This window comes from Oncorhynchus masou, chromosome 29 (assembly GCF_036934945.1).
Source record: "Oncorhynchus masou masou isolate Uvic2021 chromosome 29, UVic_Omas_1.1, whole genome shotgun sequence".
Classification (NCBI taxonomy): Eukaryota; Metazoa; Chordata; class Actinopteri; order Salmoniformes; family Salmonidae; genus Oncorhynchus; species Oncorhynchus masou.
The window spans coordinates 81365736-81391434 of record NC_088240.1 but is presented as its reverse complement, the minus strand read 5'-3'; the positions used below and the strand labels follow the sequence as shown (position 1 = coordinate 81391434).

Here is a 25699-nt window from a genome sequence, read left to right as displayed (position 1 = left end):
GTAAAAAATGTGGTGTCAATGAAAAATGCCCTCATTCTTCCATACTCGCTCTCTGAAGTGGATCATGTCTAGAAGGGATACAGCTTTTGTCAAATTGAATTCAAAAGTTGCATTTTAGCTAACTCCTAAACCTTTTCCTAATCTTAACCTAGTTCACCTAACCTGCTATTTTCATTCGCCTAAATTATCTTAAACCTTCTAAGAAAAGTACATTGAGACTAAGACGGTATCCCTTCTAGACAAAACCTCTGAAGTGGTGTGTTCATTTGGCAGCCATGGAGCTCTCGACAGAGTAGCGATCTTCTGAGACACACTCTTGACCCATCAACTTCACAAATTAACAAACGGTTCGGCGCCAGTGGTAGCACACTTGGCCTATACAGGCGTCCACTGCAAACTGCACTTTATCCTCTTTATATTTGCTTAAATAGTCCTGGGTAATAGAGAAGGATGTGCTTTGAAACGAGTTTCTCTCATTCTCTTTCATCTGAAATTACATTAATTTTTGCGTTGTCACATGCTCTTCAGTCTGTGTGCCAACAGCCTGTTATATATCTTTATCTGTGGCTCGGCGAAAGAAAATGACCAAAAATGGTCACAACGCTACACTGCTGGCCTTGTCTAGTCGATGCTAGGCTGTAAAATGTTTAAACAAGTGTTCAACCTAAACTCCCTGACACCTAATTTGCATGTTAGCCATCTCAGTGTCGACAAAGGTGTGTACTCTGAAATGTCAACAACTGTCACACCGTATCTCCACTGATGAACCATGAAAAAAAAATCATAATCGATTGAAACATTGTGACCATCGCTGGTAACACAATATAACTAAATAATACTGAAACTTTACTACATCTGTTATAAAAACATGTACTATTCAATTAAAGATAACAGGTTTTATCTGCCAACCTACTATGGAAAACTTTAATCCCTTCCACCGAAAATCCAGATAGTTACTGTTTCTGTCGAGAACCAGGAAACACTAACATCTAACGACAAAATGGTAACAAGAACACAAAGTAACATTACATTTTCTACTCCACTTACCTCTGAACGCGATGTTTTCCTTACAAATGGCAATCGTGTATCAATCCCTTTCTGCCAAATTAATTGAATGCATCCAATTTCGGAACTTGTGTCTCTTTGACACTTGCGTGAGCCACTCTCTCTTGTCCAACCAGGAAGGGCATTCTCTCACGTCCCACCCCTTCTTGCCCAACTCGCCAATGATAATCGCTCTCTCGTGTCGCTCAATGGGCACACTTTCAGATTGATTGACACACGCAGGTGAAAAGAGTGGGTATACAAAATATACCATACGCAATGCTTTTCCGATGATGAGTGGTGCGACCTGACACTATGATGACATTGGCAGATGTCAGGCTCTACTTTTTTGTTTCTCACACACACACACCACCTGACTCTGGTTGGCACACACAAACAAAATCAGATATTACATTGTTTATTCTTTGCATATTAAGACTGTACAGAATTTAATAAAACTTGGAATTAAATGTGACCTGAGCAGCATCAAAAGCCATGTCCATTGCCTCACAGGTTTGGTTTCTCCACAGTTCTAGGATCAGCTGATTGGTGTTAAGACGATGCTTCACACACACACACACACACACACACACACACACACACACACACACACACACACACACACACACACACACACACACACACACACACACACACACACACAGCAGGTCTCCAGACCGACTGACTCAGGATCCGAGAATGACAGAGATCCTCTGATACACCAAGCAGCACATCAGTTTCCCAAGCCTCCAGACAGGAATACAGAACTGCATCATGGGCACTAAGAGGAGCAAATCCACACACCAGGGCCATATAGTACAACATGTAAATCATAACATAGTACACAGTCCTACATATTTGGTAGAATATTTTACAGGTAACATGTACCGTAGCTGAAAGGAAATTATGTTTTCAGACAACAGTTTGGCAAACGTCTTCAATTTTGGAGTCAAACTATGTACAGTATCTAATGACAAGACTCATACTTACACCGCTTCACACGCTGTGTTTAACATCTTAGCTGGTGAGAGAAAAACAGAGGAGAAAGAGTGAAAAGGAGGAAGAGAGAAACACATCCAGTGACAAGCAGGAAAGAGAACCTCACCCTCGTGCCCCTCTCTCCCCCTCGTAGTGTCTCAGTCAGTCAGTCCAGTATCTCCTTGATGCACCAGCAGCAGAGTACGAAGTAGAGGCACTCCTTGAGGGACTGGATGAAGCCGTAGGCAATGTTCCCACCAAGGAAGTTCTTCCCTCTGCCTAGGCCCATGGCCATGTCACGCAGGTTCTGCCCGAGGGAGGAGGGCATTGCCTGGGGGAGAGGACGCTGGGGGTGCATGGCTCTGTGGCACTGCTCCACACGGAGGACAGGAGGAAGAAATTATAGAAATGGGAGATGAGAGGAATAGGGGTCAGGTCAATCCCAGAGGAGTAGAGGAGGAAAGGAAGAGAAGACCAGGGTTGGACTGGGTGTGAGTGGACAGAGAGCTCCTCCTATAGTGACATCAACACTACCAACACCAGAGGGTGTTCTCTCAGCTCCTGATCTTTCTCTATTCTATTCTTCTATACTCTGGAACACAGACACACCAGTCACCCCTGGTTATTAAACATTCTGTTCACTGGCTCTGGGTGTGTTCTGCACCCCACCACCCCTCTCTCTCTCCCTCCCTCCAGCTCTCTCAGCATCTCTAGAGTTCTTGCCAGTCTGGAACAGTCTCTCCCTATGTAAAGCATAATCTATCCACCACACCTACGGTACACCCCTCAGGATAGTTCCAGTATCACCTGCTCAATGCAGCTCTACTGTAAATGCGCACAATATGCCTCTTCTCTTTGTCCAGGACTGTGTGACTGTCTATTGTTTCTCTCTTCTGGTAATCTGTGTTTTGTGTTCTGAACAGGTTGAAATAAGTAAGCCCCACTATTCTGATTTCTATATTGTTGGATGACTGCGGGGTGGTCATCGTCCAGGTTGAAATTATTCTGAGAATGGCAGCTATAGGACATGTTATCACCAGAGGTCTGAATATAGAACATTTGCTGACATGGACCCTGCACCAATGCACATTCTCTAACCCCAGACCCTAATGTACACCTTGGCACTTAATATAGAGGCACAACTAGCCTCTACCTCCCCCCGCGGTAACTCAACAAGCCTCGTTCTCCCCCCACGGTAACTCAACAAGCCTCGTTCTCCCCCCGCGGTAACTCAACTAGCCTCTACCTCCCCCCGCGGTAACTCAACAAGCCTCGTTCTCCCCCCGCGGTAACTCAACTAGCCTCTACCTCCCCCCGCGGTAACTCAACTAGCCTCTACCTCCCCCTGCGGTAACTCAACTAGCCTCTACCTCCCCCTGCGGTAACTCAACTAGCCTCTACCCCCCCTGCGCTAACTCAACTAGCCTCTACCTTCACCCTGTGGTAACTCAACTAGCCTCTACCTTCCCCCCTGTGGTAACTCAACTAGCCTCTACCTCCCCCTGCGCTAACTCAACTAGCCTCTACCTCCCCCTGCGCTAACTCAACTAGCATCTACCTCCCCTGCGGTAACTCAACTAGCCTCTACCTCCCCCTGCGGTAACTCAACTAGCATCTACCTCCCCCTGAGGTAACTCAACTAGTCTCTACCCCCCCTGCGCTAACTCAACTAGCCTCTACCTTCCCCCTGTGGTAACTCAACTAGCCTCTACCTCCCCCTGCGCTAACTCAATTAGCCTCTACCTCCCCCTGCGGTAACTCAACTAGCCTCTACCTCCCCCTGCGGTAACTCAACTAGCATCTACCTCCCCCCGAGGTAACTCAACTAGTCTCTACCCCCCCTGCGCTAACTCAACTAGCCTCTACCTTCCCCCTGTGGTAACTCAACTAGCCTCTACCTCCCCCTGCGCTAACTCAACTAGCATCTACCTCCCCTGCGGTAACTCAATTAGCCTCTACCTCCCCCTGCGGTAACTCAACTAGCCTCTACCTCCCCCTGCGGTAACTCAACTAGCCTCTACCTCCCCCTGCGGTAACTCAACTAGCATCTACCTCCCCCCGAGGTAACTCAACTAGTCTCTACCCCCCCTGCGCTAACTCAACTAGCCTCTACCTTCCCCCTGTGGTAACTCAACTAGCCTCTACCTCCCCCTGCGGTAACTCAACTAGCCTCTACCTCCCCTGCGGTAACTCAACTAGCCTCTACCTCCCCTGCGGTAACTCAACTAGCCTCTACCTCCCCCTGCGGTAACTCAACTAGCCTCTACCTCCCCCTGCGGTAACTCAACTAGCCTCTACCTCCCCCTGCGGTAACTCAACTAGCCTCTACCTCCCCCTGCGGTAACTCAACTAGCCTCTACCTCCCCCTGCGGTAACTCAACTAGCCTCTACCTCCCCCTGCGGTAACTCAACTAGCCTCTACCTCCCCCTGCGGTAACTCAACTAGCCTCTACCTCCCCTGCGGTAACTCAACTAGCCTCTACCTCCCCCTGCGGTAACTCAACTAGCCTCTACCTCCCCCTGCGGTAACTCAACTAGCCTCTACCTCCCCCTGCGGTAACTCAATTAGCCTCTACCTCCCCCTGCGGTAACTCAATTAGCCTCTACCTCCCCCTGCGGTAACTCAACTAGCATCTACCTCCCCCCCTGAGGTAACTCAACTAGCATCTACCTCCCCCTCTGAGGTAACTCAACTAGTCTCTACCCCCCTCTGAGGTAACTCAACTAGTCTCTACCCCCTGCGCTAACTCAACTAGCCTCTACCTTCCCCCTGTGGTAACTCAACTAGCCTCTACCTCCCCCTGCGCTAACTCAACTAGCATCTACCTCCCCTGCGGTAACTCAACTAGCCCAACCCTGTCTCTTTCCTTGTCCTCTCATAATCTCCTTGGTCATCTCCTCGAAGTGTAGAACTTCAATTAAAACAATATATCATCCTCACCTGTATTTAGCAGAATAAATAAGTAAAGGGGATATGTTCTATTTAATAGTTATGAATCAACATTTAAGAAAACACATCATAGGAGACCAAAGTGTAAATCCAGAAACTGCATTTTAAAGCCAAACTCACCAAGAAAGATTCATGACATATGCATTTATATGCAATCTGTGATTTCAGGTACAGGTGTAAACAGAAAAGAACAAGAGAACAACAGAACTGTAAAAAGTAAAAAATTAAATCAATATTTGTGAAGGCTAATTGAAAATAACCCTTTGGCTTTCAAAACTCAAATTAAAAAGTACATCAAAACAACAATATAGAAACTGTAAAAAAATTATTTCCATGCAACAAAGGCAACTGTGATGAACAATGACAACGCTAGAATGCTTCACAAATTATGTAGAGGATAGATGATTCCTTTTACACACACATCTTGGGGCTTGTATACTTGTTTTCTTGTTGCCTATCCAGGACCTATAGTCACTTAAACAGTCTGTGTCTAACAGTCTGTGTGTTTGTGACAGAATGAAGCAAAGGCCTCACACACAGAGCACAAGTGCCACCATGTAAGAACTACACAACCCCCTACACTCCTAACCATAAACTCTGATCATCCACACATCCTCTCTCACAACACACACACAAGCACGATGAGAAAGATGAAAACAATTACCTGTCCAGGCTCAAAGAGCCCTTTCTCATGACTAGAGTTGCAAAATTCAGACAACTTTCCCCATATTCCCCGGTTTTCCAGAAATCCTGGTTAAAATAATCCTAGAATTACACGAGCGAATAAACAGGAATTCTGTGAATCCTCCAACCAGGATTTCTGGAAAACCACAGGATTTTGCAACCCTACTGATGAGACAGAAATATTTTGTACAGCAGGTGGCAGATCCCAGTTTACTCTTCACTTCCACATTTACAGTTTGGTTTCAGCCTCACTCAAAAACCTGGACATGGTTCATTGGCTAGAATCAAAATGAATTGGATTCAGAGAGAAAAGTATTCCGTGGGTATTACATGTGAAATACAGTATCTGGTTCTGTCCCACCCATGTTATTAATAACATCTAAACAATAAAGACTTTCATTTCAGAACCAAGAACTCAAACCAACCAATCAGATCTGATGTTATTTACAGGTGGAGTGGAAATCCCTCCAATGAGAGCTGCGACATCAAGCAACCGTGACAACAACAAGTGACAACAGGAAGTAAGAATGAATGTGCAATAGAGGAGCGGATTGGCATCACTGGACCTGGGTGGTGAGAGTCAGTGTCCTTTTTGCAGAGTCTTTGATGGACAGAGACCATGTGACAGGATCCAACGGTCCACTACATTTGGATTAAGTACATCAACTGACTGTAGAATAAGCACAGTACATTAGGTGACAAACTGCACTGGAGTGAAGTGACTGCATCGAAGAAATAAGGCACGAGTAAAAGATACAAAAAATATCATGAAGAGAAGGAGGGAGAGGATGATTCCTCCACGTTCTCTCCCTCTACCATCTTCTAATACCAAGGAAAACAACACGTCAAAGACCAACGTCTGACCAACGTTCGCCAAACTCCCAGATTTTGTTGGGAACAGCGCTGAACAGTTTTCCCTGCTATGAGCTGAGAAGAAACATTACACACTAATGCTTACGCTAAACGCTAATCTCCTGACCAAGTGTTGCAGCACATTTGGGGAGGAGATAAAATATATGTTTTGAATGCTCTGGACCGAACGCTTTCGGCATTAAACACACTTCATCCAGTATGCCCCCCAACCTCTCCACCCCCCACCCGTCCAGACAGAGACATGGCCATAGATTGTCAAGGCAAACAGTTATTAACAACAAATCCATTGAAAAGCAAGAAAATATTGGCATTAATCCGAACTACGATTCCAACACAGCACCGATTAAATTGTGACAGCCGCATTTGGGTTGACTGTGACATCGTCATAGAATTGGTTTTGAGCTCTTTCAGATGACATCGTGTCTAGGTCTGATGACATCTCTAGATGTGGAACCTCCCCCCGGCCTCCTACCCCTTCCCAGTCTTCTCTCCATCCCTCTCTATGTAAACACACTATACTCCCAATGAAAGTACACGACAGATACAGACGAGCACACTGTATGTCGGTGTTGGAGTCATCTCCATGGTTTCTGCCGCCCCAGTCCAACCAAGTCCACTTTCTTTGTCATGATCAGGACAGAAAGGTAAGACCAGTCCCATGCAGACAGACAAGTCCCATGCAGACAGACGGGGAGACCAGTCCCATGCAGACAGAAAGGTAAGACCTGTCCCATGCAGACAGACAGGGAGACCAGTCCCATGCAGACTGATGGGGAGACCAGTCCCATGCAGACGGACGGGGAGACCAGTCCCATGCAGACAGACAAGCGGATGTCGGACATCCTTTTATCAAACTCCACCTTCGGAGGCCGGAAAGAAACCTTGTCCATATTTGGAAAGACGGAGACAATGGTTGTTGGTATAGCAACCCCCTTTTTGCATACAGAGACATCCTCCGTGACATCACCAGGTATCACTCAGGGTCAATGGTCAAAGATGAAAGGTATTTTAATGGAAGGGGCTTGATGGTAAGTGAGGGCCCTGATTGGTGTGGACACAAAAATGTCAATGCATATTAACAGGAGGCCTGATCTCAGTCATGATTGGTTATTCATGTGTTCCACTGATATTTGATTGGAGGGTCCATGTCTGAGCTCTCTGATGAATCCAATCATCAGACAAGTCTTTGGAGTGCTTCTCTGACGGTGAGAGAAACTGTTTCCTCTGCCATGTCTGGATCAAGACCTCTCCCCCATCCCTCCATTCCTTTCTCTACGTTTCACTCCTCCCCTCCAAGGTGCACAGACCTCCTTTACTATGATAGAATCATTCAGAAATGATACAATGGCATGATTTAATTAATAATGCTCCGTTTTTTTACTAAATTGTATTAATTTCTGTCCCAATGAGACGGAAAATAGTGTTTCTAGGTGTTACTCCCACGTTCTTTGGAGGGATGGTGAGAGTGGACCTCGATGACGGAAGGATAAACAGAAGGAGGGATCACGGAGGTAACAGTGAGTTGTCCAGGAGGAGAGAAGGGTGTGAGGAAAAGCAGAGAGCAAATGATTTTGGCAGAAAGAGTGATAGAGGAGTTTTTTTTGGCTTTCCTTAATGTTGTCAGCACTGCTTATGTGTGTAGTGTTTCTGAGAGTGTGTGTGTGTTGCATTGCTGTGTGTGTGTGTTCAGGCCCCGTGCTCCACTGGTTGTTGTAGACACACCTCACTGCCTGCTGATACGATGGGCAGTCTGTTGTCCATGTGGTAACTGATCAGGTGGCTCACACTCTCAAAGTGGTGGTCTTTGGTACGTACCTGAGTAGTTGGACAACACGCACAGACAGACAGACAGACAGACAGACACACACACACACACACACAGAGAGAGAGAGAAAGAGAGAGGGTCACAAAACATATCACGTCACAGCTGATAAGTGGGAATGCTTCGGGTGGCTCGCTCTAACTCAGACACCTCTCCCTCTCCCTTCCAACTCACCACTCCCTCTGGGTCGACCAGTAGTAGGTGTTTGGGCTGACCCCCCTGTTGTCCAGTCAGGACGTACTGTCCAGGGGTGGTGCCTGACTCTCGGACCAGGAAGTCTCCGTCACGGGTCAGCAGTCTCTCAGCCTGCCTGCGACTCAGGCTGCCGTGGAACCAGGCCTCGCACTGCAGCTGTTCTACCAGAGGGGGCGCCGCTGAGACCCCCAGACCTGATACACCCAGGGAATCGTCAAATGGCTCTGAGAGGAGGAGAGAGGGCAGAGCGAGAGAGACGTTTTGACCAGACCAGATTCATTCTTGATACATTCAGGATAACAATATTCTAATTTCCCCTATGTCCAAACCCAAATGATAAAACTAATGACTTCTACTGTAGTGTAATTACTGCAATATAGCTGATAACCATTCTAATTAGTCTTATTTGAGATGACTGATAGTGACTGCTATAGACTGCAGGGCCAGTTGATGTATTGTATACAGACTCTAGCTGATAGGACCAACTGGGACTCACTCATGTCGAACGCATCTCTGTGAGTATTGCCATTGGCTGCAGCTGTTGCGGGGCGGGGTTTATCCACATTGACGTATGAGGGGTCATCACACAGTTCCCGCCCTCCCTCCTTTGCTCCCACTGAAACAACCAATCAGAGGAGTTTAATCACATAAATGTCTGTCAGTATCACCTGGGAGGTGTTCAGGGATGGGAAACGTTTAGAGTAGAACAGCTATATAGAATATCTGTTCTGCGATGTCACAGATAGAAGAACCCAGATAATTCACAGGATGTATAAATCTGAGGCATCCGTTTAGAAATTCTTCTCACCAGCAGATATGGTGATGAGAGGAAGTCCAGTGGCAGGAGATGGAGTTAGATGAAACCTACTACAACTACTAAGGACATGGTGATGAGAGGAGGAGATGGAATTAGATGAAACCTACTACAACTACTAAGGACATGGTGATGAGAGGAAGTCCAGTGGCAGGAGATGGAGTTAGATGAAACCTACTACAACTACTAAGGACATGGTGATGAGAGGAAGTCCAGTGGCAGGAGATGGAGTTAGATGAAACCTACTACAACTACTAAGGACATGGTGATGAGAGGAAGTCCAGTGGGAGGAGATGGAGTTAGATGAAACCTACTACAACTACTAAGGACATGGTGATGAGAGGAAGTCCAGTGGCAGGAGATGGAGTTAGATGAAACCTACTACAACTACTAAGGACATGGTGATGAGAGGAAGTCCAGTGGCAGGAGATGGAGTTCGATGAAACCTACTATAACTACTAAGGACATGGTGACCTCTAGTGGACAACCAGAGACTTACACAACCAGAGACTTTTTTATTTTACCTTTATTTAACTAGGCAAGAAAGTTAAGAAAAAATTCTTATTTTCAATGACGGCCTAGGAACAGTGGGTTAACTGCCTGTTCAGGGGCAAAACGACAGATTTGTACCTTGTCAGCTCGGGGGTTTGAACTTGCAACCTTCCAGTTACTAGTCCAACGCTCTTACCACTAGGCTACCCTGCCGCCCCTATTTAACTATTCGCCACAGACGGATCGGGCGATTTCAGCAGAGCGAGTCGACAAAGACATACACGCGTAAATATGTACATTGCCTTTCTAAATCTGAATGAGCGGGTGTTAGGGTGCTAAATATCCATTTACGATGAGCGTATTATTCAACTGCATGTATGATAGTTGAATTCCTGTCTCCCTTTCTCCCGCTCTTTCTTTCCCCAGCCATTTCACTGTGTAACCAGCCGTCATATCGGGTTAGTCCACTAGGGACCGTTCATTGCATTATGTTAGAAATCAACGTATAATCTATCCTGTGTGTGTTTATGTCATTCTGTGTGATTATGTAGTTAGTCAGTAAATAAATAATTTAGACAATTTGTGTATCGCTGAATCATCATGCAGACTAGGGTTGGTGCAAATTAAAGTCAACGACGTTCAGAATAAGACTGAAATGAGGTAATAATAATTCATGGATGACTAATATGATAAAGGTATATTCTGATATTCTTCAGTCAATTCAGGGAAATTGTAACTCATTAAACAAACTTTTTCTGTGGTGCCCAAGATTGCTAATGAGTTAATTGTTACATCATTAATTTAATCACATAATAATTTAAACGTAGTAAATTGATTTGATTAAATAATTGTGACGTGAATACCATTAATGCGATGACAACACCCCTATGGGAACACAGAGACCAGTTGAAACACACACTGTCCTAGAGCAACACACACTGTCCGAGAGCTACACACACTGTCCGAGAGCTACACACACTGTCCGAGAGCTACACACACTGTCCGAGAGCAACACACACTGTCCGAGAGCAACACACACTGTCCGAGAGCAACACACACTGTCCGAGAGCAACACACACTGTCCGAGAGCAACACACACTGTCCGAGAGCTACACACACTGTCCGAGAGCTACACACACTGTCCGAGAGCTACACACACTGTCCGAGAGCTACACACACTGTCCGAGAGCTACACACACTGTCCGAGAGCTACACACACTGTCCGAGAGCTACACACACTGTCCGAGAGCAACACACACTGTCCGAGAGCAACACACACTGTCCGAGAGCAACACACACTGTCCTAGAGCAACACACACTGTCCTAGAGCAACACACACTGTCCTAGAGCAACACACACTGTCCTAGAGCAACACACACTGTCCTAGAGCAACACACACTGTCCGAGAGCAACACACACTGTCCGAGAGCAACACACACTGTCCTAGAGCAACACACACTGTCCTGGAGCAACACACACTGTCCTGGAGCAACACACACTGTCTTGGAGCAACACACACTGTCCTAGAGCAACACACACTGTCCTAGAGCAACACACACTGTCCTAGAGCAACACACACAAGGTCAATCTGACTCATTTCCTCTCACTGGGTCCGTGTCATTCTCTCACTGATAGTCATTGTATTGTGTCACCTCATATCCTTTAGCTGAGTGTGTGTGTGTGTGTGTGTGTGAGAGAGATTGCTCACTTGGTAGAGGGGGAAGCGGCTGCTTGTGAATATCATTCTGACCCGGCTGTCCATAGGGCTGAAAACACACACACCAGAAGCAATTAAGATACAGATGGAAAAACATACATTACACTGACCAACTGATGACATACACTCACTGTGAGGTGAATAAGGAGAGCGCCAGAGAGAGTGGAAGACTAAGGCCTGCTGTGATGTGAGAGTGAGACTGGGTCAGATGATTAGCCTACATACTGAACTGCCCTCTCTCCCCTGGAGCTGCAGTCTGGATTCAATACAATTGACTAACAATTACTTGGTGTGTGTGTGTATGTGTATATATATATATCTATCTCACCAGCGTAGCCCCAGGGCGGGCTCTCATGTCCACCAGTCCCCCAGGAGGAGGTTGTTTCCCGGGGAAGTTATTATAGTACGGAACATCTGCAGGGGGCGGTGCTCCCTCATCTTCCTCTTCCTCCCACGCTGAGCCGTCAAATGGAGCCATCCTGAGAAAGGGGAGAGGAGTCAGAACTCAGGAGTGACACACACACACACACACACACACACACACACACACACACACACACACACACACACACACCTGTCATGGGGGGTGACCAGTTTGGGGGGGTTCTTCAGGTACTGTTTGAAGCGTAGTTCGAAGGCCTGCCCTATCGTACTGATGACTTCCTGGGCCAAGCCCTCCGAACACTCCAGGATATGACACGCTGGACAGAAAGGAAGCAGAGAGGAGGGTAAACAACAGAGGTAAGGAAACAGAATATTGGCACTGCCTCGCTGTCCAAAGAAAGGTACTGAACAGGGATTTGATGTGCGGCTGGATAAATATATTGAGTTTGTGTTTATTTTTACATTAATCAATGTTTCAGTAAAAGTGCCGGTTTTAGCCAGCTGGCTAATTTTCAACTGCAGTCCCTGGGCAGATTATTAAAAACAATTACAATATAGACAATCAATGAGCAGTGAGCACACGCAGAATAATACAGGACGAGCAACACGTAGCATGCAGACAAAGCAATAGCACAAAAAGCAACCAAACAAAATACATAGAAGCAACAAAGTGGAGTGATGACATTGATGTAAGGTAGTGAACAAGGACTGGATGTGCTGCTGGATAAATTTACTGGAGGGATGACATTGATGTAAGGTAGTGAACAAGGACAGGATGTGCTGCTGGATAAATCTATTGGAGGGATTACATTGATGTAAGGTAGTGAACAAGGACTGGATGTGCTGCTGGATAAATCTATTGGAGGGATGACATTGATGTAAGGTACTGAACAAGGACTGGATGTGCTGCTGGATAAATCTATTGGAGGGAATACATTGATGTAAGGTAGTGAACAAGGACTGGATGTGCTGCTGGATAAATCTATTGGAGGGATGACATTGATGTAAGGTACTGAACAAGGACTGGATGTGCTGCTGGATAAATCTATTGGAGGGATGACATTGATGTAAGGTACTGAACAAGGACTGGATGTGCTGCTGGATAAATCTATTGGAGGGAATACATTGATGTAAGGTAGTGAACAAGGACTGGATGTGCTGCTGGATAAATCTATTGGAGGGATGACATTGATGTAAGGTACTGAACAAGGACTGGATGTGCTGCTGGATAAATCTATTGGAGGGATGACATTGATGTAAGCTACTGAACAAGGACTGGATGTGCTGCTGGATAAATCTACTGGAGGGATGACATTGATGTAAGGTACTGAACAAGGACTGGATGTGCTGCTGGATAAATCTACTGGAGGGATGACATTGATGTAAGGTACTGAACAAGGACTGGATGTGCTGCTGGATAAATCTACTGGAGGGATGACATTGATGTAAGGTACTGAACAAGGACTGGATGTGCTGCTGGATAAATCTACTGGAGGGATGACATTGAGTCTCACCTCTCTGGTTGACTGGGTCTTTGGCCACGTATGCTACATACTCTGCTGTGTCCTGAGGGAGAGAAAAGAGAAGAGGGGGATGGGGAGGAGGAAGAGAGGGTGGGATGGGTAAATGAGAGGGAAATATGAAGAGGAGGGTGAGGAGAAAAGGGGAGAGTGGGTGAGTTGGAAGAGAGAAGGAAGCAAAGACGTTTAGTCGGAAGAGCTATTAACACACAATGATCTAGAGGAGGAAGAGCTATTAACACACAATGATCTAGAGGAGGAAGAGCTATTAACACACCATGATCTAGAGGAGGAAGAGCTATTAACACACCATGATCTAGAGGAGGAAGAGCTATTAACACACAATGATCTAGAGGAGGAAGAGCTATTAACACACAATGATCTAGAGGAGGAAGAGCTATTAACACACAATGATCTAGAGGAGGAAGAGCTATTAACACACAATGATCTAGAGGAGGAAGATCTATTAACACACAATGATCTAGAGGAGGAAGAGCTATTAACACACAATGATCTAGAGGAGGAAGAGCTATTAACACGCAATGATCTAGAGGAGGAAGAGGAAGAGCTATTAACACACCATGATCTAGAGGAGGAAGAGGAAGAGCTATTAACACACAATGATCTAGAGGAGGAAGAGCTATTAACACACAATGATCTAGAGGAGGAAGAGGAAGAGCTATTAACACACCATGATCTAGAGGAGGAAGAGGAAGAGCTATTAACACACAATGATCTAGAGGAGGAAGAGCTATTAACACACAATGATCTAGAGGAGGAAGAGGAAGAGCTATTAACACACAATGATCTAGAGGAGGAAGAGGAAGCGCTATTAACACACCATGATCTAGAGGAGGAAGAGGAAGAGCTATTAACACACAATGATCTAGAGGAGGAAGAGCTATTAACACACAATGATCTAGAGGAGGAAGAGGAAGAGCTATTAACACACAATGATCTAGAGGAGGAAGAGGAAGAGCTATTAACACACAATGATCTAGAGGAGGAAGAGGAAGAGCTATTAACACACAATGATCTAGAGAGGAGGAAGAGGAAGAGCTACTAACACACCATGATCTAGAGAGGAGGAAGAGGATGAGCTACTAACACACAATGATCTAGAGAGGAGGAAGAGGAAGGCTACTAACACACAATGATCTAGACAGGAGGAAGAGGAAGAGCTATTAACACACCATGATCTAGAGGAGGAAGAGGAAGAGCTATTAACACACAATGATCTAGAGGAGGAAGAGCTATTAACACACAATGATCTAGGATGAAGAGAAAGAGCTATTAACACACAATGATCTAGAGGAGGAAGAGGAAGAGCTATTAAAACACAATGAACTAGAGAGGAAGAAGAGAGGAGGAGGAAGAGATGAGGAGGAAGTGCTGGATGCAGGGAGTTCCACTGACGTGGATGAAGACAAAGGAGGGAGGAGGAAAGGAGCTATGGAATACAGAGAGAGATGGATAGAGGAAAAGAAATATGGACGGAGCAAGACGGAGAGGCAGCGTGACAGGGATAGAGTAGTAGATGGGTGGACAGAGTGAAACAGGGAGAGAGAGAGAGAGAGAGAGAGAGAGAGAGAGGAGTAGATGGATGGACAGAGTGAAGCAGGGAGAGAAAGAGAGGCATAGAGGAGTAGATGGGTGGACAGAGTGAAGCAGGGAGAGAGAGAGGCATAGAGGAGTAGGTGGGTGGACAGAGTGAAGCAGGGAGAGAGAGAGATAGAGAGAGAGAGGCATAGAGGAGTAGATGGGTGGTCAGAGTGAAGCAGGGAGAGAGAGAGAGAGAGAGAGAGGCATAGAGGAGTAGATGGGTGGTCAGAGTGAAGCAGGGAGAGAGAGAGAGAGGCATAGAGAAGTAGATGGGTGGACAGAGGCAGAGCAATGAATAGAGTGGGTATAGAGGATGGATAGTGAGGTGAGTGAGGGAGAGGGCTGTATGACTCACTGGGTCTCCTCCAGAAGCGAAAGAGATGGACTGCATGTGATGATTTGCAATTATCTGTGAAAAGAGAAAGAGAGAGAGAAGAGAAAGAAAGAAAAAGAGAGAGATATGTTATCATGATAAAGAGTTGAGTTGTAGAGGTGGAGAGAGAGAGAGAGAGAGAGAGAGAGAGAGATCATGTCTCTCCATTCAGCAGTATGGGTTGGTTCCATTGACCGTTAGATATAGTGTATACTAAATACCTAACTGACTGGATGATGTAATTAACACCATGTAACAGTCTGTAATAACAAACCCAGATAAATCAATAACAACAAACACTCATTCAGGATCCATGCCCGAAAGTGCTTGTGTGTGTCACCTGTTTGCAGTCGGAGGCCAGCAGGTTGAGGCTGCTGGTAGAGACCGTCAGGCTGATGGTCATCCCAGCAAACTGCAGGTTACGTTTCCCCAGAATGGACGTCATACAGCGAGACGACGGCTGGAGGGGGAGGGACATTCATGTTAAACAGAAGGCCAACAGGGAAAGGAAGATTTCACCAATAAGGAAGATGAAACAGAAGATATTCTAAAGGATAACAACAGAGCATTGTAAACATACTGTACAATATACAGAGAAGAATGTGTGTGTGTGAAGGCAATAGAGAGGGAGAAGCATGTCTGAGCCGTGTGTGTGTGTGTATGTGTGTATGTAGAAGAACAGCTGCAGGCTGCCACTGAAGCTTGTCTAGTCAAGTCTCCCACAGTCCCCCACAGTCTCCCAGGGCCAGACATGATTTAGCCAAACCAGTCTGTTGTGTATATAGCTGTTTTATGTCGTGTTTGGGTGGATGCATTGAGTTTTACAGGAATGCCCCCCCCCCTCCTGAAAGACAGGCTGGACCCGGCCCAGTTGGAGTTGGCTTAGTCTCGGAACACACAACTTAGTCACAAGTCTCCCTCATACAAGGCAGTGTGTACATGTGTGAGAGAGACAGTGAGAGAGAAAGAGAGAGACAGAGGTAATTACCTAGAAGTACCACTGACCACAGAGTGGTCAAGCCAGCTAAATCCAGATCCAACAACGCCCTGACCACGGCCCTCCACTTAACACATAAATAAATAATACTCTGTGTGTGTGTATATTGGTGTACCTTTCTCTTGCGTTGGGCTCCTTTGGCTCCAGGCACTGCCTCACACACCACTGAGATAGCCTCTCTGAAACAACAACACAAGTGAGAATCTCTCTGTAACACACTTGTGCGGATTTCACACTGTGCAGCAGATTAGATGAAATCTGGCAACATGTGACAGACTTGATCATCCTGACAACCACACTCATCCTCACCATGGATACAAACATCACCATAGAAACCAGAAGGAAACCACCAGGATTCCAGAACATGCTAATTTAGAGGTTGTGAGGGCGGTAGGCACACACACACAATACTGTTAAACCTATACAGTCCTTTCAGATTGGCCAACACAGAATGGGTAGCGGCTAGGGACCAAAATAGAACAGGGCAAAAAAGAGAACTGGGGGATATGAACTAGAGATAAATAATGCATTTTTATGTATAAAGGAGGTAGCTAGTAAGAGTACATTTTGTGATTTGCAATGTTTTGAACCAGAGCCCTATACAACACTTAGCTCTAACTTCATGGCTCTGTTTTGAACCAGAGCCCTATACAACACTTAGCTCTAACTTCATGGCTCTGTTTTGAACCAGAGCCCTATACAACACTTAGCTCTAACTACATGGCTCTGTTTTGAACCAGAGCCCTATACAACACTTAGCTCTAACTTCATGGCTCTGTTTTGAACCAGAGCCCTATACAACACTTAGCTCTAACTACATGGCTCTGTTTTGTACCAGAGCCCTATACAACACTTAGCTCTAACTACATGGCTCTGTTTTGAACCAGAGCCCTATACAACACTTAGCTCTAACTTCATGGCTCTGTTTTGAACCAGAGCCCTATACAACACTTAGCTCTAACTACATGGCTCTGTTTTGTACCAGAGCCCTATACAACACTTAGCTCTAACTTCATGGCTCTGTTTTGAACCAGAGCCCTATACAACACTTAGCTCTAACTACATGGCTCTGTTTTGTACCAGAGCCCTATACAACACTTAGCTCTAACTACATGGCTCTGTTTTGTACCAGAGCCCTATACAACACTTAGCTCTAACTACATGGCTCTGTTTTGAACCAGAGCCCTATACAACACTTAGCTCTAACTACATGGCTCTGTTTTGTACCAGAGCCCTATACAACACTTAGCTCTAACTACATGGCTCTGTTTTGTACCAGAGCCCTATACAACACTTAGCTCTAACTACATGGCTCTGTTTTGTACCAGAGCCCTATACAACACTTAGCTCTAACTACATGGCTCTGTTTTGTACCAGAGCCCTATACAACACTTAGCTCTAACTACATGGCTCTGTTTTGTACCAGAGCCCTATACAACACTTAGCTCTAACTACATGGCTCTGTTTTGTACCAGAGCCCTATACAACACTTAGCTCTAACTACATGGCTCTGTTTTGTACCAGAGCCCTATACAACACTTAGCTCTAACTACATGGCTCTGTTTTGTACCAGAGCCCTATACAACACTTAGCTCTAACTTCATGGCTCTGTTTTGTACCAGAGCCCTATACAACACTTAGCTCTAACTACATGGCTCTGTTTTGTACCAGAGCCCTATACAACACTTAGCTCTAACTTCATGGCTCTGTTTTGTACCAGAGCCCTATACAACACTTAGCTCTAACTTCATGGCTCTGTTTTGTACCAGAGCCCTATACAACACTTAGCTCTAACTACATGGCTCTGTTTTGTACCAGAGCCCTATACAACACTTAGCTCTAACTACATGGCTCTGTTTTGAACCAGAGCCCTATACAACACTTAGCTCTAACTACATGGCTCTGTTTTGAACCAGAGCCCTATACAACACTTAGCTCTAACTACATGGCTCTGTTTTGTACCAGAGCCCTATACAACACTTAGCTCTAACTACATGGCTCTGTTTTGAACCAGAGCCATATACAACACTTAGCTCTAACTACATGGCTCTGTTTTGAACCAGAGCCATATACAACACTTAGCTCTAACTACATGGCTCTGTTTTGTACTACCTAACCACAGTACATCTGCGTGCAGTAACTTGATCATTAGCCTTAAACAACAGCTTAAACGGTTAGTTCACCCAAATGACAAAATAACACATTGATGTCCTTACCCTGTAAGCAGTCTAAGGACAAGGTATGACATCAATCCATGCCTTGGGTTAGTTTTCCTGGCACTGTTTCCAAATGCTAACGTTTTAGCAATTGTTGCACAAATCCCATTCAAGTCATGGTACCGACATTAGCATTTTCCGCACATCATGTTCAAATCATCTACAAGTGACTTTGTTGAGCTTCACAATACATTTGAGATACTTCCGGGGGATTTTGATTGTCATAATGTTTCCATAGACCGCTTACAGGGTAACGAAACCAATATGACATTTTGTAATTGGTTGAACTATCCCTTGAACAATTGGAGGTTCTCACCTGGTGACCTGAGTTCTGGTGTTGAAGTCCAGCGCCCTCATAGACTGTAGCACCTCCACACAGCCCATATACTACACAGGAAATAAAGAGGAGACGCATATGAACAGGGATGCCACTTCCTACAGCACTCCTCTCCACACAGCCTATACACTACACAGGAAACAGGAAAGGAACTCATATGAACTAGGATTCCATTTCCTCAAGAACACCCACACTGACCGGAGGGGAAGATGGAAACAGATAGAGACAGATGGAAAGATGGACAGACAAGAGAATAGATCATTTTGAGAGAGCAACAGAAAAATTGACAGATATGGAAAGTTAAAGAAATATGCAAGTACTAGCCTATAGGCCTACATCCTACAAACTGAAAAACAGAACAACCAACTCTTACCCGTACTGAGTAGGCAACCCCAGTGGTGCTGACCACATGGTCTGAGTGTAGCCATCCTCTGGTGGGCTTGTTGACGAAGGAGCCGTGGCGTGTCCACTCATCTCCCCCCAGCTGCCCCCCCTCCACCCGCGCCCTCCTGGACGCCCCACCCAGCCGGTTCATATCCTGCAGAGGGGGGCGATGGGGGGGAGAGGGGGCTGTTAGACAGGGAGGGGGTGAGGAGTGGGAGAGCTGGAACTGTTACCCCCTGAAGACCCCATGGGGGCTTGAGCCTGCTGAGGCCTGCTGGAGACCTTGAGGCCTGGGAGTAGAGTAGCAGAGATGCCCAGGCGAAGGGCTCCCATCCTGGGGAAGAAGGAACAGAGCGTGGTGGGGCTGTTCTCGGCCCGGCGGGGGGAGGAAGGGGGGAGGATGGGGGTGAGAGAGGAGGAGGAGAGGGAGGAGGGTAGCCCAGGAGGGGTGAGGGGGGTTGCGGGAGTGGAAGGGGGGAGGGAGAAAGGGTTGGAGTTGGTATCGTCATTCGAACTGAGAGATTCACTCCGGAAGTGAGTATACTTAGTTTTAGGGATCAGCTCCATCATGGATCTGAGATGTTCGATGTTATTTCAGTGTTTCTCTAACAAGTCCACACACTCTGGTGTGATTCAGTCTAAACAACAACGGTGGTTCATTCTCTCCTTCTCTGTATTATCAGTCTCTCGCTCAAAAACACACTGGTCTTTCTTTCCCTCTCAGTGACCGTTGTCCATCCGTCCGCCCTGTTTTATATCCTCCCGTCATTGTCAGGCAGTGCAGCAGACACTGAGCAAGAAACACCTTCATCTACAAGACAGAGGAGAGCAGCAAGAGGAGCGATTGAAGATCAGAGGGTATCACTCTCTAAGAGTCTAACCCAGCACACTGATGGAGTGATACTCAGTTGTTTGGTGTCTACACTGTCAGTCTTACAACATTTTATGACTTTCAATCCACAGAAATGAATGCCACTTCCCAATAGACAGAATCAAAAAGGATTTGTGTGATCATGTATGTAGCACCTGTTCTGAAAAATGCTGTTTGAGCACATCAGCATGTCAACTAATGTAGCATGGCACTTAAGTCCAGTTGTTCATCTTTGAGCACCATGGAGATTCCACATACAACCTCAGAATGTGATTGTCTATAGACACAGACACTCAGGTGGTATGAGTTACTGCATCAAGGGGCCTACCCTCATGTGTCTGTTAGCATGTGTTGGAGTAGAAACCTACTCTACTGCCAGTAAATGGCACAGAGTGTGTGAGTCTGTGGTGTGTGTGTGCGCGTTTCAGCGTGTCTGTCGGGGCAGTAGCTCACTAGCCTCTCTTGCCTGACACGGGCCCATAAAAACCTTATCAGCTGCCAACGAGTAGATCAGAAGGGACACACACACACACACACACACACGGGTTGATACAACAGAGTAAGATTATCTGCAGAGTTTAATATAGCAAAGTTCTGTTAAGACCTGCTGATCTATGGCCAAACACCAATTCTGGCAGGGAAAATCTCTCTATCCCTCCTGCTTTTTATTCCTCTCTCTCTGTATCCCTCTTGCTCTCCTGTGAGCAGCTTTGTTTCAGGTTCCAAGGCTGCTGGAGAATACTCCTAAGTCATTTAACTCTTCCTCCTCTGTACTCTTTCACTCCCTCTCCCTTTTCCTCACTCCCTCTCCCTCTTCCTCCAGATGGTCTCGTGTCCTCTCTGGATGGCCTTGGCTTTCTCCCCCTCTTCCTCTCTCTTCCTCCAGATCACCTCCTGTGCAGTCTCTCTCCCTCTCTCTGCGCTTCTCTCTCCCCTCAGCTTGTCCTCTCCTATCCTCTCCTGGAATCCCTCTCTCCTCCTCCACACTGTTTTCTGTGCCTCCCTCAGTAGCCGCTGCACTTCCTCCTTCTCTCGCTCCACCACTTCCTGCCTTCTCTTCCAAATGATCTCTCGCTCCCCCTCCCCCCCCTCCTCGTCTCCTTTCCCGTTCTCCAGACTGTCCTCTTAAACAGTCCCTCTACTTCAAAGATTGTCTGTCTCTCTCCACACTCACTCTATAACTACAGCCAGAGTCTATACAATGCACATAACCTAGTAACAGACACCACTAGATAAGAAAAAGACCAGATGCTGGGCTTGTCCCTGACTGAAGTTTCTGATATGGCTAAAACCGTAGGTAGAGCTGTTCTAGAACATTGCTGCCCTGGTTAGAGTGGATACGTTCTGGAGCACCATAGCACCAGAAGTGCTAGAGTTGGAGAAGTTGCCTCTTTCTGGTTACAGAAACAGTGACACACACAGTGATGATGTAACAAGAGAGAATGTAGGTCATTGGCTGATGACACCACCGGTGCGATTGTTTTGATGATAATGAGACCTGAATGGTACTGGAGGCTTGTTAGAGAACTCCCTCACCTAGTCATTACACTTAATTAAACCTCCCTCCCCTCTCTCTCTCTCTTTATCGATTCCACAGAAACAGTCTTGTTTAAACAAGCCAAGCCAATAGTCAGTTACCTGGGAGAAGCATGTGTATTTCTTAACACTGCACAGTACGGTCCAGTACTAACCTAACTAGAAACACTGAGCTAACTAGAAACACTGAGCTAACTAGAAACACTGAGCTAACTAGAAACACTGAGCTAACTACAATCTGAACAATCTGCATAGTCCATCCAAAGAGAACTAAAGATGTCTAACATGAACAGTCTCCAGCCACAAGACACAGCTCACAGGACTGAATAGTGGAGGTTGAACCTGGAATATAACTCCAGGGGCTTGTCAGCTCACAGGACTGAATAGTGGAGGTTGAACCTGGAATATATCTCCAGGGTCTTGTCAGCTCACATATCAGTGTTGTTTCCAGCACTTTACACATGTTCTAACCATTACTCTGCCAGGTTTGACCCACTGAGATAAAACTTTGTAACAGATTGACAATTTGGTACCAAGAGTTACACGATGATACCAGAGAAAGTTGACTTTCAACAACAAGCGCTAACGGCTAAAGCCCTGTATGTTTGGAAGCAGAGGGCTACCAGCTAGCCATTTGATTTTGGCTGCCTAGCAACAGACAGAGGGACGCTCGCTCGATCACACCAGCCTAGCACCAAAGGGTCTGCCACAGCACTCGCTAGCTAACGTCTCCTCCCAGACAGAGAGCACCAGAACACATCAGGATACTGACTGGGATTAGCTATGAAATGCTATGTAGGGGCTATGAAGGGCTATTAAGGTCTTACGACAGCCTACGGCAGGCTCTTAGCACAGCCTAACTGTCTTCGCATAACTACAAAAGTCTTCCATTATAGTCTATGCTCTAAATGTCTATTTGTCCTCGTGCTGTAGCACTACCAGGGGAATGCTAAATGCAGGCTAGATGGTCAGATCGCGATGGTCAATTAGTGGCTGTAGACAACGTGTCCCGTGTGGCTCACCTGGTGGAGTATTAGGCTTGCAACGCCAGAGTTGTGGGTTCGATTCCTATGGGGGACCAGTACGAATAAGTATGCACTCACAACTCTATTGTCGCTCTGGAAAAGAGTGTCTGCTAAATGACTAAAATATAAATGTCAAAACAGATGAACGTATAGAGTTGCTAGCGTTTCACAATTGAATGCAATGCAGCGCTAGCAACAGACAGAACCAGTCGCTAACAGTGACGAGATGTCACAAACATAGCCAACGGGTCAGTTAGCAAACATAGGTTAACACTAGTAAATGCTAGTACAGCAGGTTTAACCCTCGCCCTGCCAGATGTTAGTGCACAGAATAAAGCACAGTGTAGGTCAGATGAGTGCAGAGTACAGCGCCCTCTACCTGAAGAGATGTCCTGATTCTCCAACACACAGATAGAAAACACACACAAGTAGAGAAAGTCACCACTACACTAACACATAAACAACACACAGTTGATGATACCAGTTAAGACTACACAGTTCCACAGCTGTACAAAGTGAATGATATGTCCACATGTAGAATTATCTGATTATAATCCAGATTAGTCATTTCTGACATCGGCTTGGTATACCACCTGTCCCGGTCAGGACACTAGTTACCAGCAAAGATGGCACGGCAGAAGTTGAAGAGAGAGAATGAGAGATATACCTCATGGCAAACCAGCAAGAACACTGCATCAAATTCAGTCTAGAATTCTAGACAGAGCCTACATTTACATAAATAGGTTAGAGGTTCTACACACTAACACCCCACCAGTAGTCTAGACTATTTCTCCTGGTTATCACCACCCCACCAGTAGTCTGGTCCTGTCTGGACTGTTTCTCCTGGTTATCACCACCCCATCAGTAGTCTGGTCCTGTCTGGACTGTTTCTCCTGGTTATCACCACCCCACCAGTAGTCTGGTCCTGTCTGGACTGTTTCTCCTGGTTATCACCACCCCACCAGTAGTCTGGTCCTGTCTGGACTGTTTCTCCTGGTTATCACCACCCCACCAGTAGTCTGGTCCTGTCTGGACTGTTTCTCCTGGTTATCACCACCCCACCAGTAGTCTGGTCCTGTCTGGACTGTTTCTCCTGGTTATCACCACCCCACCAGTAGTCTGGTCCTGTCTGGACTGTTTCTCCTGGTTATCACCACCCCACCACTAGTCTGTTCCTGTCTGGACTGTTTCTCCTGGTTATCACCACCCTAGACAGCAACGTATATAAAGAACAGCACCAGTATTTGAAAAAAGAGAAAAAGACTCAAAATAACTTTACATCTCAGTCTGTCTCCGACTTAGGCGCATGCAAGTTGCCGTGGCAACAAACATTGAAAGAGAAGCCTGCTCAGGATCTATATTGAGAAATCCTGACGGCGGCAGAAACATCTCAGACAACAAGATAACAGACTGCTTCCACAAATCAGAGCCCAGGAGCAGCTAAGCAGAGCGGAGACTGACCCATTACGGTCTTTAACATCTAACTATAGAAACCACAGCCGGTCGGCCTGCCAGAGACTCCTGGAGGGATCAATACCACTCAGGAAATGATCAAAGTTTGGCCCACATCGCACCGGCCATAAAACCAAATCAATGTTGACATCCCAACCTGGCTGATTCCAGACTCTGGCTAGGACACATGGATTAACACAACATATATTGCTTCAGAGGATGAAATACTTTCATATATGATAGTCAATATTAATATCAATAAACTTTACTATCACAATAGCTAATACTTTAGAAAAAAATTGCATAACAACAACCTGAATGTTTTCCTGTACAGTCCTAACTGTTAGGTAAGTAACGACAAAGGTGGTGATTGTATAATAATCTGCAGAGCAGGTTTTTTTCCACCTATAATTGTTTTGAGTTGTGAATAAATTCTTGAGAACTCTTCCTTTGCTTCAAGACTGAATGAAAAATGTAAAACAATTGTTCCTTATTTTGGGTTAGACAGAGTAGAGGTGATTATCCGTAGTATGGTATTAACAGAGCTCCATATTCACATCAGAACCATATTCATGTTTAAACACCCTCTCTCTCCTCTCTCCCACTCGTTTAAATCACTAAGTCATTGCCAGATCTCATATCCTCTCCATCTATCCTCTCCTCAGCTTGTCCTCCTCCTCTCTTCTCCGTCTCAGTTCAATGTGAAACAGCAGAATGGCAGGGCTGAACAACGGCACTCCTTCATTGTCTTCCTCTCCTCCTCTTGCTTCGCTCTCTCATTCCCCTTTGCTTTCCTTCCAGCTCTGTCTGAGGGAGAGACGAGCCTGCTGTCTATCCTCTCCTTCTCCCTCTGTCTGTCTGGGTGATGCCGCCTCTCTCTCTCTCTCTCATGCGCTGCTGCTGTCTCATCCGCTCACCCCTCCTTCCCTTTCCCTCCCGCTTTCCCTTTCCCTCCCTCCCTCCTTCCCCTCTCCTCCCCTTTTCCCCTCTCCCACTTTGCAGTCTAAATCATTTAACAGTAAATGCATGCGTGTGCACTGAGCATTGCTCTCTCCCTTTCTCTCTCACACACACACTAGGGGAAGGACAACGGAATGGATGGAGGAGGGGAAGGAGAGAGGGATGGAGATAGTAGAGCTCTCATGGGCTGTTTCCCCTCTAATAGGCTCCTCCCCCTTATTCCTGTTTGGTAACCTGAGAACCAGAGGGAGAGATGGATTGAATTGAGATGGAGGGAAAGAGAAAAAAGGAGGGAAACAGACAGGAAGAGAGGGAGGGGAGAGTCTCTCTCTCTCTTAACAGACCAGACAGACCACAGACCAGAGATGCAGGCTGATTTGAGGGCATTGTGAATAACATTGATGTATACGGCCAAATATGGACACTTAACCTGGCAATGCCAAGCAGCTACTGTACCACGAGTTCACCGCTGG

General features: G+C 46.0%; 3 protein-coding genes across 5 annotated transcripts in view; all 3 read right to left on the bottom strand.

Moving 5' to 3' along the window:
• The window catches only part of LOC135520727 (pre-B-cell leukemia transcription factor-interacting protein 1-like), a 35937-nt gene extending 34738 nt beyond the window's left edge, over positions 1-1199 (bottom strand). For both annotated transcript variants that reach the window (XM_064946488.1, XM_064946489.1), the window contains exon 1: positions 1048-1199. The gene's annotated coding sequence lies outside the window, so the exon portion shown is untranslated. The remainder of the gene's footprint in view (positions 1-1047) is intronic.
• Positions 1200-1446: 247 nt separating this feature from the next.
• LOC135520730 (lens epithelial cell protein LEP503-like) lies at positions 1447-3442 on the bottom strand. 2 transcript variants are annotated; one of them, XR_010452432.1, is made up of 3 exons: positions 2150-3442; positions 2035-2065; positions 1447-1825 (listed from the first exon to the last, which is right to left on the bottom strand). XR_010452432.1 is itself a non-coding variant. In XM_064946493.1 (2 exons), exon 1 carries the CDS (start codon positions 2378-2380, stop codon positions 2189-2191), a length of 192 nt encoding a protein of 63 aa, XP_064802565.1. In that variant the 5' UTR covers positions 2381-3442; the 3' UTR covers positions 1447-2065; positions 2150-2188. The 2 variants fall into 2 exon arrangements, 1 of the variants encoding a protein (XP_064802565.1); XM_064946493.1 differs by having other exon boundaries at positions 1447-2065.
• Positions 3443-4986: 1544 nt separating this feature from the next.
• LOC135520729 (SHC-transforming protein 1-like) lies at positions 4987-25186 on the bottom strand. Its single transcript, XM_064946492.1, is given in 13 exon segments — positions 4987-8344; positions 8526-8770; positions 9043-9162; positions 11561-11618; positions 11898-12048; positions 12144-12270; positions 13468-13519; positions 15431-15484; positions 15789-15908; positions 16561-16624; positions 18978-19048; positions 19372-19595; positions 19598-25186. Coding segments are annotated over 13 exon segments (1770 nt in total). The 5' UTR covers positions 19953-25186; the 3' UTR covers positions 4987-8215.
• Between the last annotated feature and the right edge of the window lie 513 nt (positions 25187-25699).

Bases quoted from the DNA above. Each gene is read 5' to 3' on its own strand.
- LOC135520730 (XM_064946493.1), bottom strand. From the start codon at position 2,380: ATGCACCCCCAGCGTCCTCTCCCCCAGGCAATGCCCTCCTCCCTCGGG.